The sequence below is a fragment of the Stigmatopora argus genome, chromosome 16 (genome assembly GCF_051989625.1).
Source record: "Stigmatopora argus isolate UIUO_Sarg chromosome 16, RoL_Sarg_1.0, whole genome shotgun sequence".
Lineage (NCBI taxonomy): Eukaryota > Metazoa > Chordata > Actinopteri > Syngnathiformes > Syngnathidae > Stigmatopora > Stigmatopora argus.
In genome coordinates this window covers 8,241,383-8,269,144 of record NC_135402.1, presented here as the reverse complement: position 1 = coordinate 8,269,144, position 27,762 = coordinate 8,241,383, and the positions used below count along the sequence as shown (strand labels likewise).

General features: G+C 41.6%; 4 protein-coding genes across 5 annotated transcripts; 3 read left to right on the top strand and 1 right to left on the bottom strand.

The window, feature by feature from the left end:
* The first annotated feature begins 756 nt into the window (after positions 1 to 756).
* On the top strand, positions 757 to 5,914 carry gnsb (glucosamine (N-acetyl)-6-sulfatase (Sanfilippo disease IIID), b). Its single transcript, XM_077622947.1, has 12 exons — positions 757 to 1,066; positions 1,868 to 1,927; positions 1,997 to 2,200; positions 2,663 to 2,827; positions 2,897 to 3,064; positions 3,128 to 3,210; positions 3,389 to 3,507; positions 3,591 to 3,694; positions 3,769 to 3,864; positions 4,082 to 4,192; positions 4,258 to 4,368; positions 4,935 to 5,914. The coding sequence occupies exons 1-12, from the start codon at positions 932 to 934 to the stop codon at positions 5,085 to 5,087; spliced, it is 1,509 nt and encodes a 502-aa protein (XP_077479073.1). The 5' UTR covers positions 757 to 931; the 3' UTR covers positions 5,088 to 5,914.
* On the bottom strand, positions 5,826 to 7,762 carry mrps24 (mitochondrial ribosomal protein S24). 2 transcript variants are annotated; one of them, XM_077622950.1, is made up of 4 exons: positions 7,560 to 7,762; positions 7,254 to 7,319; positions 7,082 to 7,193; positions 5,826 to 6,311 (listed from the first exon to the last, which is right to left on the bottom strand). In XM_077622950.1, the coding sequence occupies exons 1-4, from the start codon at positions 7,599 to 7,601 to the stop codon at positions 6,028 to 6,030; spliced, it is 504 nt and encodes a 167-aa protein (XP_077479076.1). In that variant the 5' UTR covers positions 7,602 to 7,762; the 3' UTR covers positions 5,826 to 6,027. The 2 variants fall into 2 exon arrangements, with proteins under 2 accessions (XP_077479076.1, XP_077479075.1); XM_077622949.1 differs by lacking the exon at positions 7,560 to 7,762 and adding an exon at positions 7,378 to 7,553.
* A 223-nt stretch (positions 7,763 to 7,985) lies between these two features.
* On the top strand, positions 7,986 to 10,248 carry nudcd3 (NudC domain containing 3). Its single transcript, XM_077622948.1, has 6 exons — positions 7,986 to 8,352; positions 8,961 to 9,169; positions 9,296 to 9,431; positions 9,498 to 9,641; positions 9,739 to 9,927; positions 9,998 to 10,248. Exons 1-6 carry the CDS (start codon positions 8,155 to 8,157, stop codon positions 10,106 to 10,108), a joined length of 987 nt encoding a protein of 328 aa, XP_077479074.1. The 5' UTR covers positions 7,986 to 8,154; the 3' UTR covers positions 10,109 to 10,248.
* A 335-nt stretch (positions 10,249 to 10,583) lies between these two features.
* Positions 10,584 to 27,693, top strand: camk2b2 (calcium/calmodulin-dependent protein kinase (CaM kinase) II beta 2). The gene is made up of 20 exons (XM_077622287.1): positions 10,584 to 10,693; positions 11,876 to 12,087; positions 13,149 to 13,243; positions 14,169 to 14,228; positions 14,322 to 14,376; positions 14,903 to 14,968; positions 17,228 to 17,300; positions 18,281 to 18,467; positions 18,526 to 18,620; positions 18,686 to 18,808; positions 18,892 to 18,975; positions 19,048 to 19,090; positions 19,994 to 20,050; positions 21,285 to 21,322; positions 23,032 to 23,103; positions 23,408 to 23,452; positions 23,621 to 23,669; positions 24,374 to 24,449; positions 24,637 to 24,731; positions 24,992 to 27,693. Exons 2-20 carry the CDS (start codon positions 12,026 to 12,028, stop codon positions 25,225 to 25,227), a joined length of 1,611 nt encoding a protein of 536 aa, XP_077478413.1. The 5' UTR covers positions 10,584 to 10,693; positions 11,876 to 12,025; the 3' UTR covers positions 25,228 to 27,693.
* Positions 27,694 to 27,762: the final 69 nt, after the last annotated feature.

The following is a 27,762-nucleotide window of genomic DNA, read 5'->3' as shown; positions in this document are numbered from 1 at the left end:
CCAAACATAAATTTGCTAGTTTGACAATAACCACAATATAACATTTTACAACTTCCAACGGCTTTATCAATTTTAACAATTAAACACACTGACAACAATATCCAAAACAGAGTTGCTTTAAAATGAGCTGTTTCCCCTTTAATGGGGCATTTTCTCTTTTGAAATATAACCAGTGAATGATTACAATATAGATTAATCTGTCAAATAACCTAGTGATTAACTCAAAGGATAAATCTATTGACTAATTTTCTGATTTATTTGTTTTCTGATTAATCTATGAATTTAATATCATTAGTGCCACCGAAACATGGGTGGTGGCAGTGAATGAGTTAAAAATAAATTAATCTGTTGACTAAATTGTGATTAATCTCTGCTGCGATTGATCAATACATTGTAATTCAGTTAGGTAGTATTAATAATAATAGTACTATTGAAATATGATCATGAATTAGTTAATGATAGATTACCATTTAATTTTCTACGTGTCCAATCCATTTAAACTATGAACCCCATTGACTTCAACAGACACCCAAATCCATTGGAACTAGTTCAGATTGGACGTCACTCGCCGTCAATGGCGATCCACGAGGAGGCCAGTGTAGCCTGTGTATACTTGTAATCCAACGTGATGCCACATTTAAATATATTTTTTATTTTTCAACAGTGGAAAATGTGTACGTGTTTTTTTGTTATTGCTTGTAAAAAAAAGTGCTTTTCACTTGATTCTGGGCTTAAAGTCCACTTCGAACACTGTGTTCTACCCACCCACTGGTGATCACGTGACCATACTCAGTTCCTCAACCGCAGTCTGCAGGACTTCTTCTTTCTAACCAGCGCCTGACCACTCCGTCTTCGCTTCTTGGCTGTGGTTCTGTTCGGTTGGACAAACAAACTTGTGTCGCGTGAAGATCGATCACTCTTTTGCGCCGCAATGGTCGTGCGCGTACTCGCGCTGGCTGCATTGCTCACCTGTGGCGTCCGGCGCGTGCTCGGCGATGGCAACGGGGGGCCCAACAACATCCTCCTCATCCTCACCGACGATCAGGATCAAAATCTGGGGGGTATGGTGAGTACTCACTGGACCTTTGGACCCTTCCGATTGACCACGCCACTCTTTGTGTATTTGTGCTTATTGTGCAAATTCATGCAAAATGTTGCTTAATCGAGCCCTGATCCACCCCCTTCTCGTTTTGTTAGTCACGTGACTTTTCTGAGTGTGTTGTTGTTGTCAATAATTATATATTTTAAATCTGTTCTTAGCATCAAGTTCACATTCTTAGCCTGATTTCTCATGTAAAATTCTGGTTTAAATGATGCACTTTGATGACATAATCCAAGAATTGTTTAGAAAAATCCTTATTAAATCTAACAATTAATATTTTAAATTCATACCAAATTGCAGAGCATTTGATGTAGTGGCATTTTGGTTTTGTGACTCTTTGGATGCTATTATTGTTATTGGCCAATCCATTTGGTGCGGCCAAAAACAATTAATCAATTAACTCTAATGCCACCAATGGTGGCCATCGCTGTCAATGCCAATGAAAGATGATCATTGGTAGGGAATGTAACGATAGATTAATTTGCAATTAATTCAATAGATAATATTGACTAATTTTGTGATGAATCAAATTTTTTTCGATTAATCTACTAATTCTAACGATTCCAAAGGCTGTCGTTGGGAGTGAATGAGATAATAATAGATCAATCTGTCAAATAATTGTGCAATTAATTTAATAGATAAACCTGCTGACTAATTTCACATTTAATCTAATTTTTGCAAGATGAATCTGTTATTTATTCTATCACTGTTTATAGCAGTCAATCATAACCATTCCTCTCAATTTTTTGCCTTCTTGTCATTCAGACGCCAATGACGAAGACAAAGTCTCTCATCGGTGACGCGGGAGCGACCTTTGTCAACTCGGTGAGTCTTTTTGCCCGCCACGGGGTCGTCGGCAACCCTTGACGTTGGGCCGTATGTGCTTCCTGTTAGTTCACGGTGACGCCACTGTGTTGCCCGAGCCGAAGCAGCATCCTGACGGGTCGCTATCCTCACAATCACCTGGTTAGGAACAACTCTGTGGCCGGCAACTGCTCCAGCTCCGCGTGGCAGAGCGACGGCGAGTTGGGAGCCTTCCCCGTCTACCTCAGCAAGCGTGGCTACCAGACTTTCTTTGCCGGGAAGTACCTCAACCAGGTCAGATTTGGTTTCGATACCAACAAGCCAGATGATAAAAATGATTTTCTTTTTCCAGGTACAATGTATTTTAATATAAATGAAATACAACTATTAATTTACTCTTTTTTTAATTAAATAAAAAGCACAAAACACAGTATATATTCCCTGATTTCTGAAAACATTACATAGCTTGAATTTTGATTATGAATGCATTAGTTGACTTTCAAAAAGAAAATTCCTTTTTGGCATCCTTATCTGACTGGCTGCCATTGACGCGTATAGACGTGGAATCACGTGGCCTCTTATCAATTAAATTGAGTTCATCAGTTCATCACTAGGTGATATCCAATCCTTTTGAAGTAGCAGAGTGACAGCAAATGAAGGCATGTTCAGCCCTCCTACTTCTAATGCATTGGACGTCTATCACCATTAATGGCAGCCAACGAGTTAAACTGGCAGCCTTGACTTTATTTCTAACAGTATGGCAAGAAAGAAGCTGGAGGCGTCTCTCATGTTCCACCAGGTTGGGACCAGTGGCACGCTCTTGTAGGCAACTCCCGCTACTACAACTACACCCTGTCCAGAAACAGCGTGGAGGAGAAGCACGGCAACACATACCCCGACGACTACCTGACCGACCTCATCGTAAGTTACGGCGGGGGGCTTTTGGGACTTCCTCGATGACCCACGTTGCATCTATCTTCCTGCCCACAGGCTAACCGTTCACTTCAGTTCCTGGACAACCGCAGTCCTCAACGTCCCTTCTTCTTGATGTTGGCGCCACCCGCGCCTCACTCGCCCTGGACCGCCGCCCCGCAGTACTCTAAACACTTCAACGACATCAAAGCCCCCCGGGATGGTAGCTTCGACAAGGCAGCCAAGGTGAGGTCAAACCCCATCGCCATGGAAACGGACACCTCGACACCCACTCTTTTTGTCTTTAAGGACAAACACTGGCTACTGCGACAGGCCATCAACCCCATGACCAACGGCACGCTGGCCTACTTGGACAATGCCTACCGCAGGAGGTGATGAAGATTATTGTTATGTGTTGTGGTAGTTAGTAAAAGAAGAAAAATGTTGATGAAAAAACATGATAGACGTCCAATCCATCAATGTCGGGCAAAATGCTTAATTGGTTGCATTGCGGCGATCTTTCAATCTTTGCCAGCCTTCCCAGTTGAACAAATGTGATACCGCCCCCAGGTGGCAGACGCTGCTATCCGTAGATGACCTGGTGGAGAAACTGGTGAGGAAGCTGGACGAATTGCAGGAGCTCAACCGTACATACGTCTTTTTCACATCAGACAACGGCTATCACACGGGTGGGTTTATTTCCCGGATCAGCTCGCCCATCCGTTTGTCTGCGTTTCTGATTGCGGCGCTGCCCGTAACGCTTCTCCTCCAGGTCAGTTCTCTCTGCCCATTGACAAGCGTCAGCTGTACGAGTTTGACATCAGGACACCGTTGCTGGTCCGCGGTCCCGGCGTTAAACCCAACATCACGCTCAAGGTCTGGAACGGCATGGTGCGAGCTTGTCGCTTGTTCCCGTTTCTCTCAATATCTGTTTTGTTGTCGTCTTTCAGGCTCCCGTGCTCAACATCGACCTGGCACCGACCATTCTAGACATCGCTGGGGTGGACGCCGCAGAGACGGATGGACGGTCCTTCCTGCCTCTGATGGTGAGCCAACAACTAGTGTTGCACTTTTTTGCCCCCCAGTACCAATCCCAGCACCCAGTTATATGACAATTGCGCAGTATCGGGATGTTACTTTTTAAAGCTCCTTCATACCGATGACATCCTTTTAGTGCCATATCAGTATCGGTGAAACCCTCACCCACAACACGGACTATTCTGAGCGTCAATGGTGGTTAACGTTTTTTTCCTCCGCGTTCAGGCGCCGTCCTTGCGCAATGGCTCGGCGCGGCCCTTCTTCCTGGTGGAGCACACGGGTGAGGGGCTTTCGGCCGGGGACCCCAGCTGCCCCGAGAGGGGCCCTGACATGTCGGTGAGTAGACCCCCGCGCACGCCTCACAGAATACGCTTTGGATCATGCCTGCTTGTCATCGCTAGCAATGTTTCCCCGACTGCGTGTGCGAGGACTCCTTGAACAACACCTACGCATGCGTCAGGACGCTGGACGGACACGATGACATGCAGTACTGCGAATTCGCTGACAGCGAGGTAAGCCCAATTGCATGCTGGGAGCTGTCACTTCCTAAAATGGGGGCAGCAAACTGCTCCCATCAAGGATTTTACTTTGTTTCTATTTTGCCAAGGAAAAAAGCTCAGTTTACTCTAAGAAAAAGGTCATTCTAATCTAAAGTTTAGTGTAAAATATTACAGGAAAAAAATGACAGTGATAAAATTGTAACTAAATACTAAAAATATATAGATTTTACTTGAAGTTGGAAATGTCTCCATGTTACAAAAAGGAAACCTTGTCAAGTTCTATTTCAAAGATTACTTTACAATTTCAAAGATCACAATGTTCCAACCAAGTTAAAAGTCAACTTTCATTTAAGTGAATTAGTGTGTTCTAATGAGAAGTCATAATTTCCAGAGAAGAGACAAGTTATGTAAAATGATGCAAAAAAAAATTCAGATTGTAATTGTGTAAGAAAAAATTAGGAGGAAGTCGTCACTAGATAAGAAAAAAGTAAACATATCTTCTGCAATTTAACTGCAATTCTTCCTAAACGAATCTCTTCAAACGACTTCAACGCTGTTCCTTGGTGTCCCCTCATTAGTCCTTCGTGGAGGTGTATAACCTGAGCTCGGACCCCCACCAGCTGGAGAACATTGTGAAGAAAGTGGACCCGGCCGTGTTAGAGACGATGAACCAGCGCCTCATCAAGCTGCAGTCCTGCCAGGGCGCCGTATGCCACGCCTTATCCACGTGAGCGCTAGCGAACGAGCCATTTTTTTTTATTTTAAAAAAGCTGCCACTTTGATTAGCACCAGCATTGACTCCATTTTTAGATGGACCTTGCGTGCGTTTCACTTAATCACTCCTTTTCTGTTTTATTGAAAATATGTCATGTTGTTAAACTATTATACTTCATTGACTGCTGTTAACAGTTATAGATGTCCAATATAATGGGGGGGGTAGCATTGATCGCCATCAAGTGGTATTGGTGGTGAACATTAGCAGTGAGAGTTCATGACAGATTAATCTGAAGTGATTTTGGAATCAATTGCTAATTTGACATTTCAACCTTTTGACTGATTCTGCGATGAATCTAATTTTGCCATTTAAACTACATAATTTACACACTAATGCTGTGAAAGACTGCTATCCAAGTTGAACTTGACCGGACGTGTATTGCCGTGAAAAGGACATAAAAATGTTAAATTATCCATTTTGTGCACTAGCCCAAAACAGGAAATGTTTGGGTATTTCATCAATGAATAAAAACTGTGAAAATCAAACTTTACATACCAAAAATCAAGCATCAACAATATTTTTTACTAAGCAAAGACTCATTTTTTAAACTCACTAAATCATTTCATTGCACACCATGCTAAGCTAACTAGCTTATCCTATTACGTCTTGTGTAGGAAATTGAGTTTTTGTCATCTCTGTGCCTTTTGTCACTTTTAAAAAAACAGGCTGTCATTTACAAAGCCTGGAAATGCAATCATTTTCAATTGTTTTATTTGTAGCGATTGTTTGCACTTCAATGTGAAAATTTGTACTATGACCAATGAAAATAAAATGAAAGTAGCATTTGCGTGTTGTTCTTGACGTTTTTAATGCATGTCAATTTTCTGAATTTGGCAGTGTCCCAAAAATTGAGGCTCAGTTTTCCAAGGCTGAGCAAGAAGTTGTTTGACAATCCATCATAGATACTTGTAAACTTGCTTCTCTTGCAGTGTCTGCACTTCCAACTTGACGGGACATTTGTAAAAGTGCGACAGGAGAGACTCGGTGTACCCAATGAGGAAGTAAAATTTTTGAGGCGGCATCTTTTGAAGAAGCAGGGCGCACACCGTCAGCATGTTGCCCCTTCGCTTGATCACCACCTCGTTGGCCAGGCAGCCGTGAAAAGTACCGAATATCAGGCGGCGGATGAACGTGTCCTCCACCGCACGGTCCGCCGCGCCCTCTTCGCCTTTTAGGTTACCTGTGAGGAAAATCAAACTTCTGAGTCCTAATTTTGACACAAATTCCTCTGGGAATGTCATTCAATACAAGTCTAAATTTGAAAATAATACTTAAGTATTATACTTGGGACTAGAAATGTATAATGATGTGAACATTTCCAATTTTTAATCCAATTATAAATATGAACATTTCAATTGAAGAATAGAGATTTCTTTTCCCTTTAAAAAACAATAAGATTTACAACTTTTCCCCTTGTTGGAAAGAAGAAAAATACATTTTAAAGTTACTATTAACTCATTGACTTCTAAACTAGTGACAAAATAGTTAGACACAAAGCAAACATTTTAGACTGAGTCAAAGAGACATCTTACGTCAGAAGCAGCTTTAAAAATCCAATCTGCCAAATTATTTTTCAAATATAATTTATTTATTTTAATGGGCCCTGAGAAAATTGAGTGTTTTAAGAGATAATAAAAATAAGAGAAACATGAAACGAGGCAAACAGCCACAGTGTATACAAAATATGATAAGTAAAGAGCCACATTCATTTTGGCCAGGAGCCATCTGCTGCTCGAGAGCCGCTTTTTCGCTATCCCTTGGAATAGACGAACCAGAGTTTCTTAAATAATGATCTGTTTTTCCATGACCACTCCATCAACATTTTATCTCATGTTCTAACGGCTATAATTTCATTTCAGATATTAACTCACTGGCTGCCATCAACGGCAATAGACGTCCAATCAACTTGGTTAACCTTGATGGAACTAAAATGAGTATGCTAAGACTCACTGGTATGTAGAGAGAGCCATCCTTTTTGATGTGCGATGTGGTGAGGTTTCAGTGCCTGCTCGTAGGTGAGAGGACGGTCGCCTTTCCCCACTCGGATGCGAGCGGCTCGGTTCTACCAAGGAAAACACCATCAAAATATAACTTGGCTGTGACATCACAATTTTTCTTTTACCTTGCAGCACAAGGAGGTGACGTGAAGCGCTCTGCTAACGGGAGGACGTGACCTGCATAGCGGAGCCTGCACACAAGACGCCATTTAGTTAGGAAAAAAATAACATTCCGCATCTTAAACTCACTAGTATTTTCCTTTGCATCACCAGTGAGTGACAGCCAAGAGTTAACACTACTAAAAGCATGGAGATGTGAATGACCACAACCTTCCGTTAAGTTTCAGTGTTGACGTAAGTTGTAAAAATGTCAATGTAATACTTAAAAGTAAAGTAAAAGTCCACAAAAAGCGTTCAATTGCCTCATTTACCAAGAAGCTCAAGGAAACTGCGCTGCTCAAGGACGCCGCCATCTTGCTTTACATAGATTTCACATGTTACGTTTACCGCATCATTGTTGTAGATTCATGAAAACACAAGAATGAAATAAAAAGCATTGAAAATTATAGTTGGATATGATGAAATGCAATTTTATGAATAACATTTACATTTAAGTTATAACAAATGCAGAACAATTTATCGCCCCTCAGTTCTTGACGGACTGCTATAAATGTAGGAATCCAATGTTAAAAAATAAAACGCTTCAGATTAATTAAAACACGTTAACACTTTAATTCAAATTACCGGAGGCTTTAAAGTATTTTATACTAGTTAATCACTTTTTCCCATTGTATTGTATTGTTTCCGGGAGTTTTTTGGCGTTACTGCAAACGTGTGGTCAATTTATTTTGAAAGGGCCAAACCGGGCGCGCGATATTGTTCCGGAAAGAGCCGCAACAGACGTGAAGAAATGCGCCGCTGCTGATGTAAACATTGACTGTTGTCATCTAAAAGTGCTTTTTTTTGCTTTGGTGCGGGCGGCTTTTTTGGACGTAGTAACGAGCCAAACACAGGACTGAACTTGCCATGTCGTCGCCTCCCGAAATGACGGAAATGTACGACAACGCGCTACTGGGCATTCTGCAGCATGTGGGAAACATTCAGGACTTTCTCCAAATCTACTTTGGCTTCTTGTACCGCAAAACTGACTTTTATCGACTCCTCTCCGGTCCCACTGACAAAATGGGCTTCCCTCCAGGTGTTGCAGAGAAGATGGTCCTCAAGGTACACTCTCCTAATGTGTTTCTTTCAAAGCCTTCAAATGCATTTGATCTGTTGGAGAAGTTTGCAATAAAACCGAGGTTTTGGTATAAAGGTTTGAACTCATTTGCTGCCATTGAACCAAAGTTGTTTTGACAATCGAGCTGTTCTTACAATAACTATGCAATAGCTTTCTCAAATTGCCACTTATAACACTGAAACTAATGAGACAGGTCAAAAACCTTCGCGATGTTGTAAAGGTTTTCATAAATTAGTAAGTCTTTAGATGTCATTCAAGGGGATAGACTTCAGATACCTTTGGGCTGGGAGGGTGGAAGCAAACGATACAGATCGGGACATATTGAGGCCAAATTATCGTACTACTACTACTTTTGCATATCAAGTCATTTAAAATGTGGGCGCCATCGGCTGGCCAAGTTTTGCATTGCAGGACCAGGTCTATTTATGGTGATGATAATGATCCACATGTAAAATGACCATAGCTTTATTCCATTATGTCATATCGTACAACACAAGATTTGATCAACTCATGCTCATGAATTGTGGTTGATTTCTGGAACAAAGAAAAAATAAAATAATCACCAACTATGATCTGTTTTTCCACCCCACAGACATTCAAGATCTTTGAGAAGTTTTCCGAGCAGAACCGCGAGCTACAGAAGCGGCGTGTTGAGCCAGCGCCGGTTCCTGCGGCCATCCAGGAGCTGGAAGTCTCCTCGGAGCAAACGAGCGCCTCCTCCTTCGATCCCATCCCGGAGGCCCTTCCCTTGGCCGACAGCGGTGACAGCGACCGGGCGGCCTTGCCGGCCGTTTCGGAAAAGTTAGTGCTCTACTGCAGTGTCTCTGAAACATTTTAACGCCTTATGGGGCACTTATTGACTGCAATTTGTTCATTGTAAATCGTCATTTTAAAAAATATATGTAATTGGTTTCCTTTTTTTGGTAGGCCGAGCCCGAAGGCGTCCGCGTCCGACTCAGACAGCTACAATGGAGCCGTGCACGAAAATTACAAGTGGTCGCAGGACTACAATGATGTGGAGGTACGCGTCTTCGTGCCCAAGGAGGTGGTGAAAGGCAAACAGGTGAGCGAGTGAAATTGGCATCCGGGCCGACGGTATCGCACTAAACTGCACGCCACGCTTTTTCAGGTGAATGTGACCTTGAGCAACAACGCTGTACGCGTCGGTGTGCGAGTGGGCGCCGAAGAGCGCACGCTACTTGACGGGAACTTTGCGCATAAAATCAACATGGAAAATTCTCTGTGGAGCCTGGAACCTGGAAAATGCGTGGTGGTAATGGATGCTTCTCACACACTTGAAAAGTAGCGTTGCACCGATTTTATTTTTATTTTTCCGTTCTCCCCTCGCTCCCATTCATCTCGCGCCGTAGCTGTCGCTGAACAAGTCGTCGGAGGTGTGGTGGAAGTGCGTGCTGGAGGGCGAGGAGGAGATCGATGTGGATAAAATGAACCGTGAGCGCTCCATGGCCACCGTGGACGAGGAGGAGCACGCCGTCCTGGACCGCCTGACCTTCGACTACCACCAAAAGCTGCAAGGAAAGCCGCAGAGCCACGAAATGGTTAGAGCGTGTTTGCGCAGGACGTCAACACCAGAGAGCGCTCGACTAGACGGAGCTTTTTTGTGTGCAGAAGGTGCACGAAATGCTGAAAAAGGGCTGGGACGCCGAGGGGTCGCCGTTCAAGGGTCAGCAGTTCGAGCCGTCCATGTTCGACATCCCGCCAAGCGCGGTGCAGTTCTGAGGCGCCCCCTGTCAAAACACGCGAGTCAACAAATTCAAGGATGGGGATGTTTTTGCCAGCCCAACAACAAATTAATATTAGGTAACCCAATGCTGCGTCCAGAACGCCGATGGACAGAGAAATAAAAAAATACAACTTCACACTTTGCCCTTTTGTCATATTTTTGTTTAACTGCTTTTCGATTGAGAAAACTTATGCTAAAAGTATAATGCTGCTAAATTACCTATTAGAAGTAACAGTGGATGATGATTCTTAAATTTTCCCCATCCCGTGAGAGGGTGCTTTACTGAATTCGATTGATGGTACATCGATGAGCCACAATCACATTTCTTTGTAAAATAAACCAGGGCAAAAGATCGAAAAACATCTTCAATTCAATTTTGCTGTTTCCCAAAAACTCGCTGTATTCATAGTACTATAGTACTACATACTACTCCTGATGAGTGACGTCACGACTGTATGGCGGGACATGGTCCATAGGAGTTGTGTAGGAAATTAAAAGAATGCTAACACTGCCAACATAAGCCTTTATTTTTCTGTCCAACCGAGGGATGAACTTAATATTCGGACACATATGTACTGACAGTAAGTTTCATCTAGACTGTTTTGATCAAGTGATGAATCCCATATGGCCAATGAGTTGGGTTGTTTTTCTGTTTGTTTGTTTTTTTAGCTATACTACAGTAAAATACGTATACCGGTGTTATATGGTTAGCATAATTGTTAGCTGCTCTGGTGTTTGTTTGGTATGTGGCTTTAGCCATTGTCTCGGCTGGGGTCACTGAAAGTATTTTATTCTACTGCCTGGACAAAGTGGCGAATGGCGTGTGGCTAATTTGGCTAATTAAAATATACAGGTGTTTTATGGTTAGCATGCGGGCTAGCTGACAAGATGCTATCGTTTGTACAAATCCGCGATACATATGTGGCAATTAAATCATCTATTTAGAAAAGCTGGGATGATAAGGTTAAGATTATTCTGACAAAGTACATACAAGTAATTACTGTACTATATGCAAGGCCCCCTTTTTGTCAATACGTATTGGTAACTTCAAAAATGTTTACTACTTGCCATGTTTACTTAAAAAAAAGTAAAAACCACAAAACAGTGCGACGTCGGGAAAGTTTTCCATCCGTATTCCCTTCCCTTTTTTAAATAAAATTAAAAATAATTGAAAAAACGAAAATCCGCAAATAAGACAATAAAACTCATCCAGAGAGTTGAAAAAAAGGGGAGAGAGGAAAACAAAATCTGAAATCAAAGTTTGGATTGAACGATCGCTGCCAGCCCCTCATCTAATGCTGTTCATCTTTTCAAGCAACTTTGATTCATCTACATGGCAGCCAATATTTATGACATTGTGGTTGATTTTTTTAAATACTCTTTTACTGTCATTGACAGCAGTAGACATCAAGTTCATTTTAATTGGAATGGCTGGTGTGTGTTCAAGTCTCAATGCCATTGACGACAATAAACGTCCAATCCGTTTTGGCTGCATCGAACGAATGTTCGCCCTTTTGCAGGCATAATGGACGTCTGTTGCCGTCAATGGCAGCCAATGGTCCTTTGTGATCTAACGGGAGGAAGGTTGTTGACGTAAGTGGCTTTTTTTTAGGGTCGTCAATGTAAAAACAGTAACATTTAAATTCAACTCAAGTTCATCTATCACAATCAATGGTAGCCAATAGGGGAAATTACCCCAAAATAGTCATTTGTCTTTTAAAGGGTTAAAAAAAAACATGACGTCTGTGGTCTTCCCTCTTCAGCAGGGGGAAAGCCCGCAAACCCACTCGCGTGCTGGTACGTGTTCTCTCCCTCGCTTTGGTAGGCGGAGCCTGGGCGTCCTCAAGTCTCGGGTTCGCTCCACCGCACACCGGACTCGGCACTAACCAAAGCCGCGAGCCTTCGTCTGCGCCATGGCCGCCACCACGTGCACGCGCTTCACCGACGAGTACCAGCTGTACGAGGAGCTTGGCAAGTAGGTGCACGCGCCTTTGCTTGAGAGTGACCATGTCCGTTTTTTTTGCGCGTGGGTGTTTGCGCCTGGGTGTTCGCGCACGTGTATTCAGAGTGTTCTGCCTGTTCTGTATCTTGGTATGAATGCGTACGTTGATTGATGAACACTGACAAGCTGGCGGCTGTCAAATTGGCGCCTCAGAATTTTGTGTGGCTCGCCAAAATAAATCATGTCCATGCCTAAATAAAATGGATTTAAAATCTCTAGTCCGGATATCGAACAATACTTACCGAGTATTTTTCAACCTTTGTTCATTCGCGGCCACCCCTCCCACTTCAAATGATTTGGACGTCTTTCTCCATCAATGGCAGCCAATGAGTTGAAAAGATGTTGACACACTTGGTGACCAATCTCCAAATGGATGTCAATTCATTTGCTTATCTTGATATTCGATTGGTCGGGCATGTCCAAGTCCCATTGGAAACGTCTATTAATTTTATTGGTTTTCTGCCACCCCTTCTCAGTTGAAATGGATTGGACGGCCTTCACTGTCAACGGCACCAAAACATGATCATCCATCTATCAATTTCACTTTTTGTTTGTTTTCCTATTTGTTGGGGACCTCAACTGAACCCATGAGAAGCACAGCCCCTTGTTGCGTCTTGTGATGCGTTCAAGGACCATCAAGAGAATTCAGTTGTGTAATATGGCTTCGAGGACAAAGATTCAGCATGATTGCTTTTCACATGGTGATTTTCAATTGCTGTAGGCCCATTGAGCGCTTACATTTGCTCTCCTAGAACGTCACAACAAAGCGCGAACCAAAAACAGATACATTGTTCGATTGATGCTTCCCATCTCCCACATTTGCACAATTTCGGCTAAATTCTTGTGGTTAAAATTCATTGGGTAACTAGCTTGTTGCCGTGAGCTGGTTTCAAATTGGGTAAGCAATAGACAACGTACCAGCGGCGTGTTACCAGTGTAGCCTCATTTCCAGGTGCAACACCATTTCCAGATGCGCCCTGGGCCGCCATTTTGGACAGCCAAGCAAGCTGACCTTTCTTTTATGTGGCTCGCAGGGGAGCCTTTTCGGTGGTGCGCCGCTGCGTCAAAGTGTGCTCAGGCCAAGAGTACGCCGCCAAGATCATTAACACCAAGAAACTGTCAGCCAGAGGTAAGAGAATGGTTTTGAGCGCTAGCCTATCACGTTGAGGGATACTAAATTCGCCTTTTCAGCAGTGCTTATAAAATACATCTTTAGAATATCCAGTATGGTTTGAAGCAAGCATTAGGATTTTAAAGTAAGATAGTTAAGGTTCAAGAAAGACTTTCAGATAAAGGTGTCAAACTAATTTTTGTCGAGGGTCATATTATAGTTATGGGATCCTTCATAGGTCCATGTTGGCCAAAGCAGATGAATATTTAATTCATTTGGTTGGGGAAAATTAGTTCTCTCTCAGTCATAATGGATTGGTTTTCTCACATTGTCAATGGCAAATAAACTAGCTGCCACGATTAATCGACTGAACAGTAAATATTCTCTTTTTTACATTTTTTTTGTTTTTTCATTAAAATGAATAAAAACAGGAATATAATTTTTTAATTTAAGTATTTATTTATTTTTCATTTGCAATTTCTTTATAAATAAAAATAGGGGGAACATCAGTAAGCAATATTTTTCAGTTTTCAAAGGAAAAAATAGTAAATATTCTTTTTACTAGAAAACACTACAGTATGTGTAATTTATACAGTCGTTATGTATATGTTTGAACTTTATTCAATGGCTAGCTAATCAAAAAACCTTTTGGGTTGCCTTAAATTAGAATTTCAAACAATTTGATTAGGAGGAAGATATGCATCTGAAACAAGGGTTAGATCCTCAAATTAGCTTATCAGCTGCCATTTATGGCACTACACGTCCAATCTATTCAAAGTGGGAGGGTGGGCAACGAATGGATGTTCATCTGCTCCCACTTCTAATGGATTGGACGTCTCATTCAAGGAGTCTGAATGTACTTTTTAAGACCCGCACAAACGGACGTCTGTGAACGTCAATGACGCTCAAAGCATTAACGTCAATCCAAAACCTTTGTGCGTAGATCACCAGAAGCTGGAGCGAGAGGCTCGCATCTGCCGCCTGCTCAAACACGCCAACATCGGTCAGTAGTTGCCGCTGGTCCAGACAGTTTCGACGTCCGCGGCCGTCAATAGGAGATGATAATTTAACTGCATTGTGTGTTTTTGTGGCGCAGTCCGTCTCCATGACAGCATCTCGGAGGAGGGCTTCCACTACCTCCTTTTTGATCTGTGAGTTCCTTCCCCCCCCCTTCCCCCGCTTCCGCCGTTATATAAGAGCCCCGCCCCATCCTCCTTTGCCGCTTTAGCGCGGACTCCCCCGCAGCGGCGGAGTCGGTCGCCATGGCAACACGACCCCAGTCGGCGTCGCTCTCGCTCGGGGTTTCCCCCCCCGAAATGGGGCATCCCTTTTCGAATTGTGCTTGTGTGTGTGTGTGTTTGTTAGCTTTTATTTGCAGATGGGGTGTGTTTGAATTTGTGTGTGGTTTTTTTTGTTGGGACATATTTTTATACTATTGCACAGGCTGATTTGTGTGTAATGATGGTGTGTTGTGATTTTTTCTGGCTTTGTGCATTGTGGATTGGGTTCTTTGTGTTTTTATATTGCTAAATGGATTTTTGTGTATGCTTTAATTTTATGGAAATGTGTATTTTTTTTAGTTTGTGTTTTTTTTCTGTGTATTTTTGTTTGTTTGTGCAGAAGACTGATTGTACGTCAATGGCAGCCAATTGTTTAATAATATGTTTGTGTTGTCAGTGTGACGGGAGGTGAGCTCTTTGAGGACATTGTGGCGAGGGAGTACTACAGCGAGGCAGATGCCAGGTAATACTGCTACACGTGTAGACATGCTCACACGCTTGCGCCTCTGCAGTTGTCCAGACGGACGGCCCACTCCGTCCGCCGCCTCCGCAAGAGGGGCACTTCAATCAATTGGATCGTCTTTGCGGAGGCCCGGCTGCCTGCCAGCAATGGAAAAAAATATGCAGAAAACAAATCGGCAGTCGCTGGTGTGCATTAGCTCATTGTCTGCTGTTGACGATGGTAGATGTCCAATCCGTTTGAAGTGGGAGGGTGGCAGCGAATGCAAGTCTGTAAGGATTTGAATTTAGATTTTTAAGAGACGCATAAATGGATGTCTGTCATCGTCAGTGGGGGTGAAAGATTTCACCATTCCCATCGTACGGCTCCCGCGATGGATTGAACACTAGTAATTGATGATCAAATTCATTGGCAGTTATTTTGTTTGGCGACAGTGTTGACCTTACAATTGAAAAATCAATTTTTAATTTTTTATTTTTCAAATTAAAAAACTGAAGGTGTTTTTTTGCTTCTGATATGGATTCAAAAATACAAATAAGGAAAATAAGTTATTATATTTTTTAAATGTAATAATAGGACATTTAAATAACAATAGCAAAACATTTTGGAAAAAAAAGGAAAAAACAATGTCATCTTCTATTTCTCCTAATTTTAAAATCAATTTTACAATAATACATTTTAAATATATCAGGGGAAAAACAGGCAATCTGATCTTTTTTTACTTATATTTGATGAAAATAGGGAAAAAACTGTTGATGTTTTGATTAATCAACTAATCTATAAAATAATCTGTGATTAGTTGACTACCACACCTTCGCTGCCTTCCCTCCCAGTCCTAATGGATTGGACATCATACCCTCATCAATGGGAATGACGCATGATCATTCACTTCTGGTCCAAATATCCAAAATGTCGAGAGCGTTTTCCTCTTCTCTCCTCGGCATCTGCGCATAAATTAGGCGCGCGAATGTGCGTGTTTGTCACTTGCGCGCCTCTCTCAAGAGGCCATCTGTACTCTCGAGCCATGACACATTTGTCACACACAAAAAACTAGTACGCCCATTAGCGTGAACTCACTCAGTAGCATCTACTGGAATATTTGGAATTTATCAACCCAACACTTGATCGTAGATTCATGTTTTTGCAATGAACCATCTCATATATTGAAGAAACCTTGGGTTATTTATCACAAAGAAGCAATACTTTTGCTGCGCTTCTCTGTATTTTTCCCAATACTGATTGAAATTAATGAATATTCTTGTAGTATATTTTCACGCATATTCATACCTATACATATAAGTACACTGTAGTGCACCTAGATGTAGTAAAAGTAAACACAATCACACAAGGATGCTCCTCGTTTTGACCTGTACCTCTACATTTGGCTTGTTGTTTCAGAGTGCGTGAATGTGTACGTGTTGGCCCTCACCGTGCGGTCTTGTCTCCTTCCTTTCCTACTTCCTTCCCTCCAGTCATTGTATCCATCAGATCCTAGACAGTGTGTCACACACTCACCAACACGACATTGTGCACAGGGATCTCAAGGTGTGTTGGCGCCATTCATCTCCATTTTCATCATATGTATATATATATATGTATACTGCGTGCCTTTGGAGGTCCTCCATCACCCTCCTTCATGTTTGTGCCTGCTCTTTGCTGTCTTTCTTTTGTTGTTGTTGTTGGGGGCCAGTCGCCTGCACTTAAAACAAGTCGAAGAGAAGGCGTGAGGACGCATGTGAATGATACGTGAAGGTTTAACGGGGGTAACATACACAAAAGCACATGTACACTCTTGGTCAAAGGTTTTGAGAAATTTCACCATTCAGTCTAATTAGAAACTGTCCCAAGACTTTTGACACAGGAAAAGAAATATATAACCTGAAGGGGAGTGAAAACATATTTACCCACTTCTACCTTTTTGCATCATTTCTCAACTTTATTTATACAAAAATAATAAATATAAAATAGTAAGGAATTAAAGTAAATAAGGAAAATTTATGAAAAATATTTATTGGTTTAATAAGGGTTTTAATTTAAAGGGGTGTCTAAAATAAATATAATTGCATCGCTCAATCAGCAAGTGGGTCATTAACTCTTTCAGGGCCAACGACGCTGAGAGACGTCCTGTTACGTCCAATCGTCAATAATTGGACGCCGCTAGTTTGGACGTCTCTCACTGTCAATGGCATGGAAGGAGCTGATGCAGCAAGACCCCTGCACGTGCATGACTAATCCAGTGCTTCCCCTGCTGTGTGCATGCAGCCATTGCATCCAACAGATTCTGGAGGCGGTGCTTCATTGCCATCAGTTGGGCGTGGTCCACCGAGACCTCAAGGTGAGCCTTCGCTCGCCACATTGCGCATTCACATTGGCCGCACGCAGGTGAGTGAAGGATTGATCGTCCGCTGCGCATGGCCATGCATTTTTCTCCATCCGGTTTTGGTGTTTTGTCAACGTATTGGTTGCCCTGGAAGTCTATATTAATGACAAACTAATTTAAACATTCACAACAGAGGTATAAAATGAGTCATATTAGTGTATGACTATCATTATCAATGGCGCCAGAAAAGGTTATGAGTCAGATGTCTGTTTTATTTGTGCGTGCATTTGGAATGCCTATTGGTGAACCTATCAGATTCATTTGATTAATTGATCTTTCGACTAATTTTATCTTTAGACTGTCAACATTCCAGTTGAAATAAATCAGATGTCTATCACTGTCAAAACATCGAAACAATCATTGGCAGGGAATAAATTCACGATAGATCGGTTTGTTGACTCATTTTACGATTTATCTACTTTTTGCGATTAATCTATTCTAATGTCGTTTAATGCTGCCCACACCGAAGCCAGGCGAGTGAACCCCTAAACCATAGGGCGGCCATAGATGAATCTGTCGACTAATTTACCATTACTCTCATTTTTGTAATTAACCTATTAATGCTGTCAATGGTTGACGTTCCGTTCGAAATTGATTGAATGTCTATTGCCGTCAATGGCACTGAATGAATTAATGATAGATTCATCTTCCCGACAATTTTGCCATAATTTTGATTACGCTGGTTACTAATTTTAGAAATAATCAACCAATTCTAATGCCGTCAATAAGGATGAAAAAGGATCTTTCACTTCTGGTTCAAATTAAACAAACATCAGTCGCCATCATCGGCAGCCATTAAAAAAATGTAATTCGACAGTGGCTGCTTATGACGTTAATTAGCATCTAGCCAAGTGTCGCATTTACATCTCCCGTTTTTGTCTTTCAGTATAGCACATTCTAGAATCATTTTAATAGCATGCGTTTATGCACTTCAGCCCGAGAACCTCCTGCTGGCCAGCAAATGCAAGAATGCGGCGGTGAAGCTGGCTGACTTTGGACTGGCCATCGAGGTCCAAGGAGAACAGCAGGCCTGGTTTGGCTTTGCGGGCACGCCCGGCTATCTGTCCCCCGAGGTCCTAAGGAAGGAGGCCTACGGGAAGCCGGTGGACATCTGGGCTTGCGGTGAGAGCGCCGGCGCGGGCGCCACCACCACGAGCCTTGACTTTACTTGCGTGTTCAGGTGTGATCCTGTACATCCTATTGGTCGGCTACCCTCCCTTCTGGGATGAAGACCAGCACAAACTCTACCAGCAGATCAAAGCTGGAGCCTATGACGTGAGCCAGCGCCGCTTCCGCCGTTTGGCTGTTCCCGCGCCGCTAAAGTTGGCGAACGTGCGCAGTTCCCTTCTCCGGAGTGGGACACGGTGACCCCCGAAGCCAAAAACCTCATCAACCAGATGCTGACCATCCACCCGGCCAAGAGGATCACGGCACAGGAGGCCCTGAAGCACCCATGGGTTTGCGTACGTAAGCCGCGCTCCCGTGACAGCTCGCTTGTTCCGTTCGTGACGACTCCAGCGTTGACCCCTGGCGTGTGTGCGGGCAGCAACGTTCCACGGTGGCGTCAATGATGCACAGGCAGGAAACGGTGGAGTGCTTGAAGAAGTTTAACGCCCGCCGGAAGCTCAAGGTGAACACCCACCCGTGGGAAAAGGACTGACTGCATGCACGTGATGAATGCTAACATTGTCCACATCCTCAGGGCGCCATCTTGACCACCATGCTGGTGTCCAGGAACTTCTCTGGTAAGAGATCATTGATTGCACTTTATTTCATCATTAAAATTACTGGTCTGCAATTTCCAAAAGACTTTGTTTTAGCTCTGACAGCTGTTTTAAGATCATTTTGGATGCAGAATCTACTTTACTCATTGATGGGGAGAGAGGTGAAATCTGTTTAGACTGGAGTAGTATGATTTAACTTGATTAACTTTGGCTGCCAAAGATGTCCAATCCTTTTGAGTGGAAACCAGAGTCAAAATGGATATGACTTCAATTGCCATTAATGATTGTTTTTTATATATTTTTTACCAATTATCACAGCACCTACCAGTGAATAAGTCAAAATAAATTGGGCGTTTATTGCCGTCTCTGGCAGCTGATGAATCCAATGCCCCAGAACGGTTAATGACATTACATTAGTTGTATCTCCTCTTATTTTCACTAGAGGGAAGCAGATTACATTAAATGATGGAAATAGATTTTCATCACTGCATCTAAACATGCAAATGACAATGCAGTATATTTTGTGATGCTTGTCTAATTCATTGAAAAGTTAATCAGACAAAAGACTACAAAAGCATATTCCGGAAAAAAGAGACAAGCTGCTGTATTGTTCGAAAAACAAACAATGAACACTTCCTTTTCTTTCTATGTGGGTTTCCTTTTCAGGCCAGGGAAGTAGAACACCAACATTCTATTCTAATTAGAATTGGGGAAGCATTTTAATGAGGGCGCCCTTCCCTCCAATATTGAACACCATTATATTGTGCATTTTAAACTTTGTTCTAAATGGAAAATCCAAATACAAACACTTTTTACTGTAAATGTCCTAACTTATGTTCTCTGAACTCATTTGGGAGCCATCGACGGCGCGATGGTTCCACGTTTTTAATGATGAATCACGGATGTCACCATTTTTCATTTCAGTGGGTCGCCAGACGACAGCGCCGGCATCTGTCAGTGGAGGCGGCATTGCCGAACAAGGTAGGCAGATGACTGAAGTGGTAAATTGTTGTGTTGTGTTGCAATTTATAGCGACAGGCATTTGGCTCTTAAAAATTAATTTAACTCTTTAAATGAGTTTATCACTTAGATGTCAACGGCAATCCGTGACTTAATAGGTATGGAATGGTATTAAGTAGAGCAAGTATTAGGCTGTGTGCTCTGTTGCCGGGCGGATTATGTGTGATCTGGCGCGCACTTTGATGGGTTTGAAAAGTTTAGAGGATTAGGGGCTCCTTTTTACAGCTTTCGTGGCACTGAAAAAATTCTGTTGACGATGTGCCTTTTTGTTTAAACAAACACTCAGACTAGTGGTACAAAATTAAATAAAATCTTTAATTTGAAATATATAGATATTGAAACAAATGAAGTTTGAACTGCACAAAATGGAAATACATAAAAATGGCGCTAAAGTCTCACATGATATTTTGATATTTAATATTTAATGTAATAAAAAAGAAATCAATATAGAAACAGCCAAATAAATATGGAATGTCCAAAATATATATACATATATATATATATATATATATATATATATATATATATATATATATAGATAGATATATAGATATATAGATATATAGATATATATAGTATATATAAATTGCATAACAAATGTATATAACATTTGATATTTATAAACATTGAAAATATGTACATAAAATTTAGATAATTACAAAATGTGATATAATAAATACAAATTTAAATGGCAAATGAACAAATACATTAATAGTTATAATTATAATTTCATTTTCAATATTTAGTATTTTTTAGCAATAATACTTTGGGGTACTTAATACTGTGTTCTTGATTTTTTTTTTATCTATACATGTTAAGTGTAAATGTAGGCATCAAATAGTTGATGTTGGCTGTCATGGGCCTCCCTAGATTTTGAAGGCATCCGTTTGGATACACCCATGATGTAATCTGAATGTGCGGCCGGTGCCACTTTTGGGGATTATGCGGCAAATAACTTCCCTCTGATCCTGGTGCTGACCTGACATGTGATGCCATGTGAGGCCACCATTTTTCCTGTGCATGCTTAATGGGAGGGACAAAATTCGGGAGGCAGAGTTTTTTTTGTACAAAAGGGCGGGCTGGTGTTTTGTACTTAAGAGTGCCGCCGTTGTGGCGGGACGGGCACTTGAGGTGCTACTAGGGTGCACCATGTGCACAGTCCCCGCTGAAGGCGTGTCTTTCTGCCTCTCCGCAGCGGCCAAGAGTCTCCTCAACAAGAAGGTCGAGGTCAAGGTAGGTCCCGTGCACCCAAATTTGTTTATCACGAGTGGACGTACGATCCATTTGAAGTGGGAGGGTGGTTGTGAATGAACGAGTGCTGTGCGATATGATCAAAATCTGTTACAATCTGGGCCATTTTATATCACAAGAGGCCAAACTGACTCACCACAAATTTTAAATGTAACAAGTAGTGTTGCAACCTAAAACTAATCAGTGTAAACACAAGCAGCACAGTAGCATTAATAGTTTAGTTTAGTCGAAATGTCAAGATATCTAATTATGTACTAGTACTTGTAACTAGTGGTTTTGACTTTTAAGACTGCAGTATATTAAGTTAGCATAACATAATTAATGCTAAGTCAATTAATATATATTGGAATCAATTGTGTTTTCAGTGTGGATTTCATTCATGTGTTGCTATTTTCGATTGTCTTGCATGCATTTTTCACATACGGTTGACAGGGTGAACCAAATGGGACATCTTGAGGCCATTTGGTATGTCATACAGCGCTATGACAGCCAATGTGTTAAATAGGATATGTTAAATAAAATAAACTCAGATCTAAAACTGACCTTTTATGTCCCCCAATTATAGGACACTCGTTTAGCTTATGACGTTCAACCCTTTATAGGGCACTAATTTAACTCATTGTCTGCCATTGACTCAGTTGCACTGTAAGATGAGCATTCACAGCAAGTCCTACCAGTTGAACTCAATGCCTGCCATTGACTTCTTAAGACGTCCAATTAATTTTGACTGTGAGGCGAATTAACGAATGTTCACTATTTCCTGTTAGATATGTATCCGTAAAGACCTTTGCGAACCCTTTGGGTGATGTAGAACTAGTTATACATACATTTGGCTTGACATTTCAAAATATTTTTTTAATTAATTAATCAAATAACAGGCTTATGGTTCAATGCCATTAACGGCGCGCAAAGTCGAAGGAAGCTAATGAGTTCCCTATAGATGGTTACACTTGTCTTGTGCCTTTTTTCCTCTGTCTTTTGTTTTTATTGTCTTTTTAAAAAGTAGAGGGGGTCGGAAAAAATCGTATAAATGTTAGTTTTTGTTCCAAAAAGTAGTCACATTTTATTTTTAGGCCATATCGCCTCGCCCGGAGAAGAGCTCTGATTTTATGTTGAATTTGGTTTCCTTTTAGTGTGACACACTTTTCTTAATCCTCTTGGGAATTGTGCCACCTCCTTTCATTATTAACCTTCTTCAAATCCTTTTTTTGTCTTGATTCCTCCTTTCATGGTCCCCCCACCCCCACACACACATCCAAAAATAGCCCCGCCCTACCTCGCACTCCCCTTGCACGGGCCCACCAGCCATCCTTGGGAGAGTAGTGCTAATCTCAGATTATTTGCGTCCAGATGATTAATCTAATGTTACGTCACCAACGCGCACACACACACACACAAATACTGGAATGCCATGTTTTAAAGGATTTTATGCAAGTCACAACACTTGGACTCAGAGTGTGGATTTTTTTTTCTTTGTCAAGCATACCAATTTGCCAAATGGAAAAAAGAGAAACATTATTTAGAGGTTAAAAACAGGATTTTGAGGTCAGTAATATCTCCACAACTATCAAAATGGGGAATTACAGTAGCGAAAAATGAGTCAATTGATCATGGCGGCCATTGTTGGTGTGATTCCCAATGGGCCTGGCTGGCCGCAGAAGCACTTTCCCGATCTTTTGTGTTTCCTGCAGAGCAACAGCAGCAGCAGGAACAACAACAACATAAACACCAAAGTCAACAACTCGGTGACGTCTGCTGCACTGGTATGACCCAAAACCCATTGACGGTGATAGACGTCCAAATGGATGCAACGTCTCTTACCGTCAATGGGTGTGTTCAGTAGAAATGTTATTCTTCTATTACTACCACAACACCTACTATAGTATACGATACACATTTATTTTCTATTTTATGCATGTTAGGGAATTTGGCCGCATTTCCAAGAATATTTTTGAATTATTTTCCTATTTTATCAGACGTTGCCATCTCTTCCTGACCCATTCCGACATTCCGCGCTCCTTGTCATCTTCATTTTCTTTTCCCTCTTCCCCATTATTGTTCCCCCAGGAGCCTCAGACTACCGTAATCCATAATCCGATAGACGGGATAAAGGTACCGCTTCATCCCGCCGCGTCGTTGTTTTAAAACTTTTTTTTCGGATTATGTGGAGTCGCTCAGTCATGTGGTGTTCCGGGGAAACGTCATTCTCGTTGTCGTTGTACGTCATTGGCCGTGTGAAGTCTGCATGCCGTGAGTGTCGGTAACACGTGTTTTTTGCAGGAATCGTCAGACAGCAGCAACGCAACGACCGAGGACGAAGATGTAAAAAGTAAGTGGCAAAAAACAAAACCTGTAGATATTTGTTCACTTCTTATCAATTTTAATGCCATTTCGTGCCACTTGATTGTCAATTTATTGGCTCCCTTTGTGAAATACTACTTCTACTTAAATTTTAATTTCACATATTTCATGGATCAAAGCTTCACAAAATAAAAGCGCACAAAAGTTACTAGAAACCAAAAACTTCCCCATACAACTCCCTGGAAATTTTTCCATTCGCTCCTATTGATTTTCAACTAGGACCTGCAAAAATATCGCCATTTGTGGTCATTATTTTAGACGACAACAACAAAAACTCATTACCTCAGAATTAACGGAGTGACCTGGGAATGTGACCCAAAATCAACAGAAAATGAGAGAGATTGACTCAAAAGCCACCGGACATGACTTCAATGCCCCCAAATGAATAGGAATTGACAATTAAAAAAATCGACAAATAGTGACCAAAATAGCTTTCGGTTCATTTGATAATTGCTCAGTTGTCATTCAATCAATTCATTCAATTCATCATAACGGCTGTAAGGGTATAGTGAATTATATTTCACTTTTAACCCATTGGCAGCCATCAATGGCGACAGACTCACTGCCAGCCCCTCTCTGTTCAAATTGATCGGATATGTATCATCGTCAATGGCAACTGAGTATCTATGTAACAGACACCTGCAAAAATGTTATTTTCTTGTGCTTTTGCAGCTCGCAAGCAGGAGATTATCAAGATCACTGAGCAGCTGATTGAAGCCGTCAACAACGGCGACTTTGAGGCCTATGCGTGAGTTGTGGGGGAGGCACAGAGCACTGGCGGATTGGCGCGCCATTAGTGCATTAATGTGATGGACGCGTAAATGTATTTGTCCTCGAGATTAAAAAGGAAATGGAGGCTGGCTTTTATAAAGTTTTTTTCTATTTGCAGCAGTTTAATGGGATTTCCTTGATTGCTTTTTTTTGTACACTCGCAGGAAGATTTGCGACCCTGGCCTGACGTCCTTCGAACCCGAAGGTTTGGGAAACCTGGTGGAAGGGATGGACTTCCACCGCTTTTACTTTGACAACCGTAAGAACCGAACTTTACACCAAACGATTGATTTAAAATGGGAGAACCGACTCTGAATGCTAATCCTTCAGTGTCACTGGTAGATGTGTTTGAGTTTGATTTATTTAATAAGGGACAGCACATATTAATGAACATATTTAAATTCATGTTAATGAACATATATATGTCCAAACCATTTTAACCGGAAGGGCAGAATAAATGTTTTGTAATGCATGTAATTCTACCAAATTGCACGCCAACATTGAATTGTTTGCTTGCAGTGCTGTCGAAGAACACCAAGCCTATCCACACCACCATCCTCAACCCGCACGTTCACATGATGGGCGAGGACGCGGCGTGCATGGCCTACATCCGTCTGACGCAGTTCGTCGACACTGGCGGTTGCCCGCACTCCAGCCAATCGGAAGAGACCAGGGTCTGGCAGCGTCGTGACGGACGCTGGCAGAACATCCACTTTCACTGCTCCGGAGCTCACGCCGCACCTCTGCGGGCCTGAGGTACCCACGCCGACGTTCCGGCAACCGGCCACTAACGTGCCTGACGCTAAGTCCATTCTATTTTTTTAACTTCTCTCAGCCCCGCATCAGGACGGCCGGGCAGGACGCCACAGAACCGAATTTCACGTCCCACTTTGTCCCCTCTCCTCCGCTTGCCTGTGGTGCCCCCAATGTCCCCCAGGGGACTCATTGATGTTGATGCTTCTCGATGGTGCTCTTGTGCTTTTTACCAGAGATACTTTACATACGTCGACGCCATATTGGATGTGGAAAAGTGACAATTAATATGAGAATATTTACCTTTTAATTTTTCTTACCTAGACAAAAACAATTCGATAAAAAAGAACAGTTGCTCTTTGCCCAGCCCTTAAAAAAAATGGAAACAAAATTTGGTTTTTGAGTTTCAGTTTATCTAAGGACAACAGTGTCTCTGAACAGTTTATTTATTCATTAATTTTCCGTACTGCGCATCCTCCTAAGAGTTGCGGGCGTTTCTGGAGCCTATCCCAGCTGACTTTGGGCACTCCCTAGACTGGTCGCCAGTCAGCTGTTGGGCACACGGAGAATCAGATGACCATTCACACTCACAATCATACCAGCACAGGCAGGAATCGAGCCCACACCTGCCCACAACGAAGTCAGGCGAGTGACTCACTTCACCAGTTTATTGAATCTCAAAATACACAATTTATTTGCTAATCGAGTAATCACTTCATTGGGGCAGCTCTAGTTCACCTGCTATTGAGAGGGCAAGACTGCCAATCCATTTTGACCGGGATGGGGAAATTAACATTTATTCCTAGCCAAAATAGATTGGACGCCTCATGCCATCATTGGTAGCCAATGAGTTAACTGCAGACTTGCCACATCCAACACGGCGTCGGCCACCCTGTACAAGGTATCTCTGGTGTTTCCGACCGACCTCTCTTTCTACTTTCTGCTCGCCGCATGACTGTTCTTCCTCCTTCTCCTGCACGGCAACCTCTGCCCTCTGTGGCGTCGGCACAGCGACGCGCGAGTGTTTCTCGTGCATGAAGTTGTCATGTTTGTCATCTTTTCAGACACTGCCGCTGAACTTTTTGCTTCTCGGTGGACTTTGTAGCCGTTTGTGTGCATGAAGAACATGGAAAAAGACCACTTACAAGTAATATATTACCAACAATACTTTGTTTTTATTTTTTTAACTCTTCAACTGCTGTTGGCTGTGGCCAAGAGTTGGTGTGTTTTAATATATGAAAAGTTTCTTCTTTTATTTACTACCCCAGCACATTTTCTGTGAATACTACACTGAAAATGGGTTAAGCATACATTTTTCTCTTTGTTGGATCAATTATTTTGAAAGGTTGTGGTGGTATTGTCAAAATATTACACATTTAAAACTCACAATATTTTAAAATCCATTTTAACATATGGATGCTTCTTTTCATGATCTTTAATGCATATTTTGTTGCCCTTAATGTTTAAACCACACTATTTTGCCAATTTGCATATTGTAAAATAACTCTACAGTAATTGCCTTGACAAGCATTGTCATTAATACTCACTTGTTTTATTGACAAAAATAATAATTGGTAGGTGTTTGGATATGACACACGAATATAGAAAAACAAATGAATTTATAAATTTTATCTATCTGGGTTAAGGGGAGGAAAAATAATGGTCAGCTGTAATGTTGCTTATTTTCAAGAGGGTGCAAAAGTAGAATTTGTTTTTCTTTTTTTTGCGCAATTAGCATGACCCGAATTAATTCTGTTACTCCTATACTGGCAGCGTACGAGTCAACCTGACATATGTTGCTTTTTTGTTTTTGGATAAGCCAAAAATATCTCAAAGCAAACCAAATATCTTTAAAGCATTATAAAAATGTATTAAAGGTCAATTTTACATATGGATGTTTTTTGTTATAGTTTTTTGTAACGATCATCTACTGATCTTTTTTTTTGTAATAATCGTCCAAACGGGCGTCTAAATTGATGTTATTGAAATGTAATCAGGGGGTAAAAAGAGAAAAACAGATGGGGCATAATGTTGTTGTAATACCGCTCAAATCCTAAAGAGAGCGCTGATACAGCAAATGTGCCAGTCGAACCAGAAGTCAAACGTCCACTTTTTTTGATGTACACTGTCAAGGGTCATATTTTCCTGTTTTTGCTCAAAAGCATAGCCAAATGTAATTATATTTGCTGAATTCCCAAAAGATTAGAGCTTCATTTCCCCACACATTTTTCCTGACTTTTGTTATATAATAGTGACATAATATATCCTATAATAGTGTATCTGGTTTCAACTGTGTGTGCATACGTGATACTATGGACGTTTATACACACATACATGAACAAAAGCAGCTATTATATATGCTACGCGTTTTGTAACTGAGGATGAACATGAGTGACTTGTAAAAGAAAATATGACTACTAATATCAACTTGTGCTATGATTCAATCAATAAAGTGACAATGTATTGACCTGGCGACTAGAGGAGGAAGTCAAGGGAGACAGACACGAGTCTGGTTTTAGTTTTTTATCTTTGTTAAC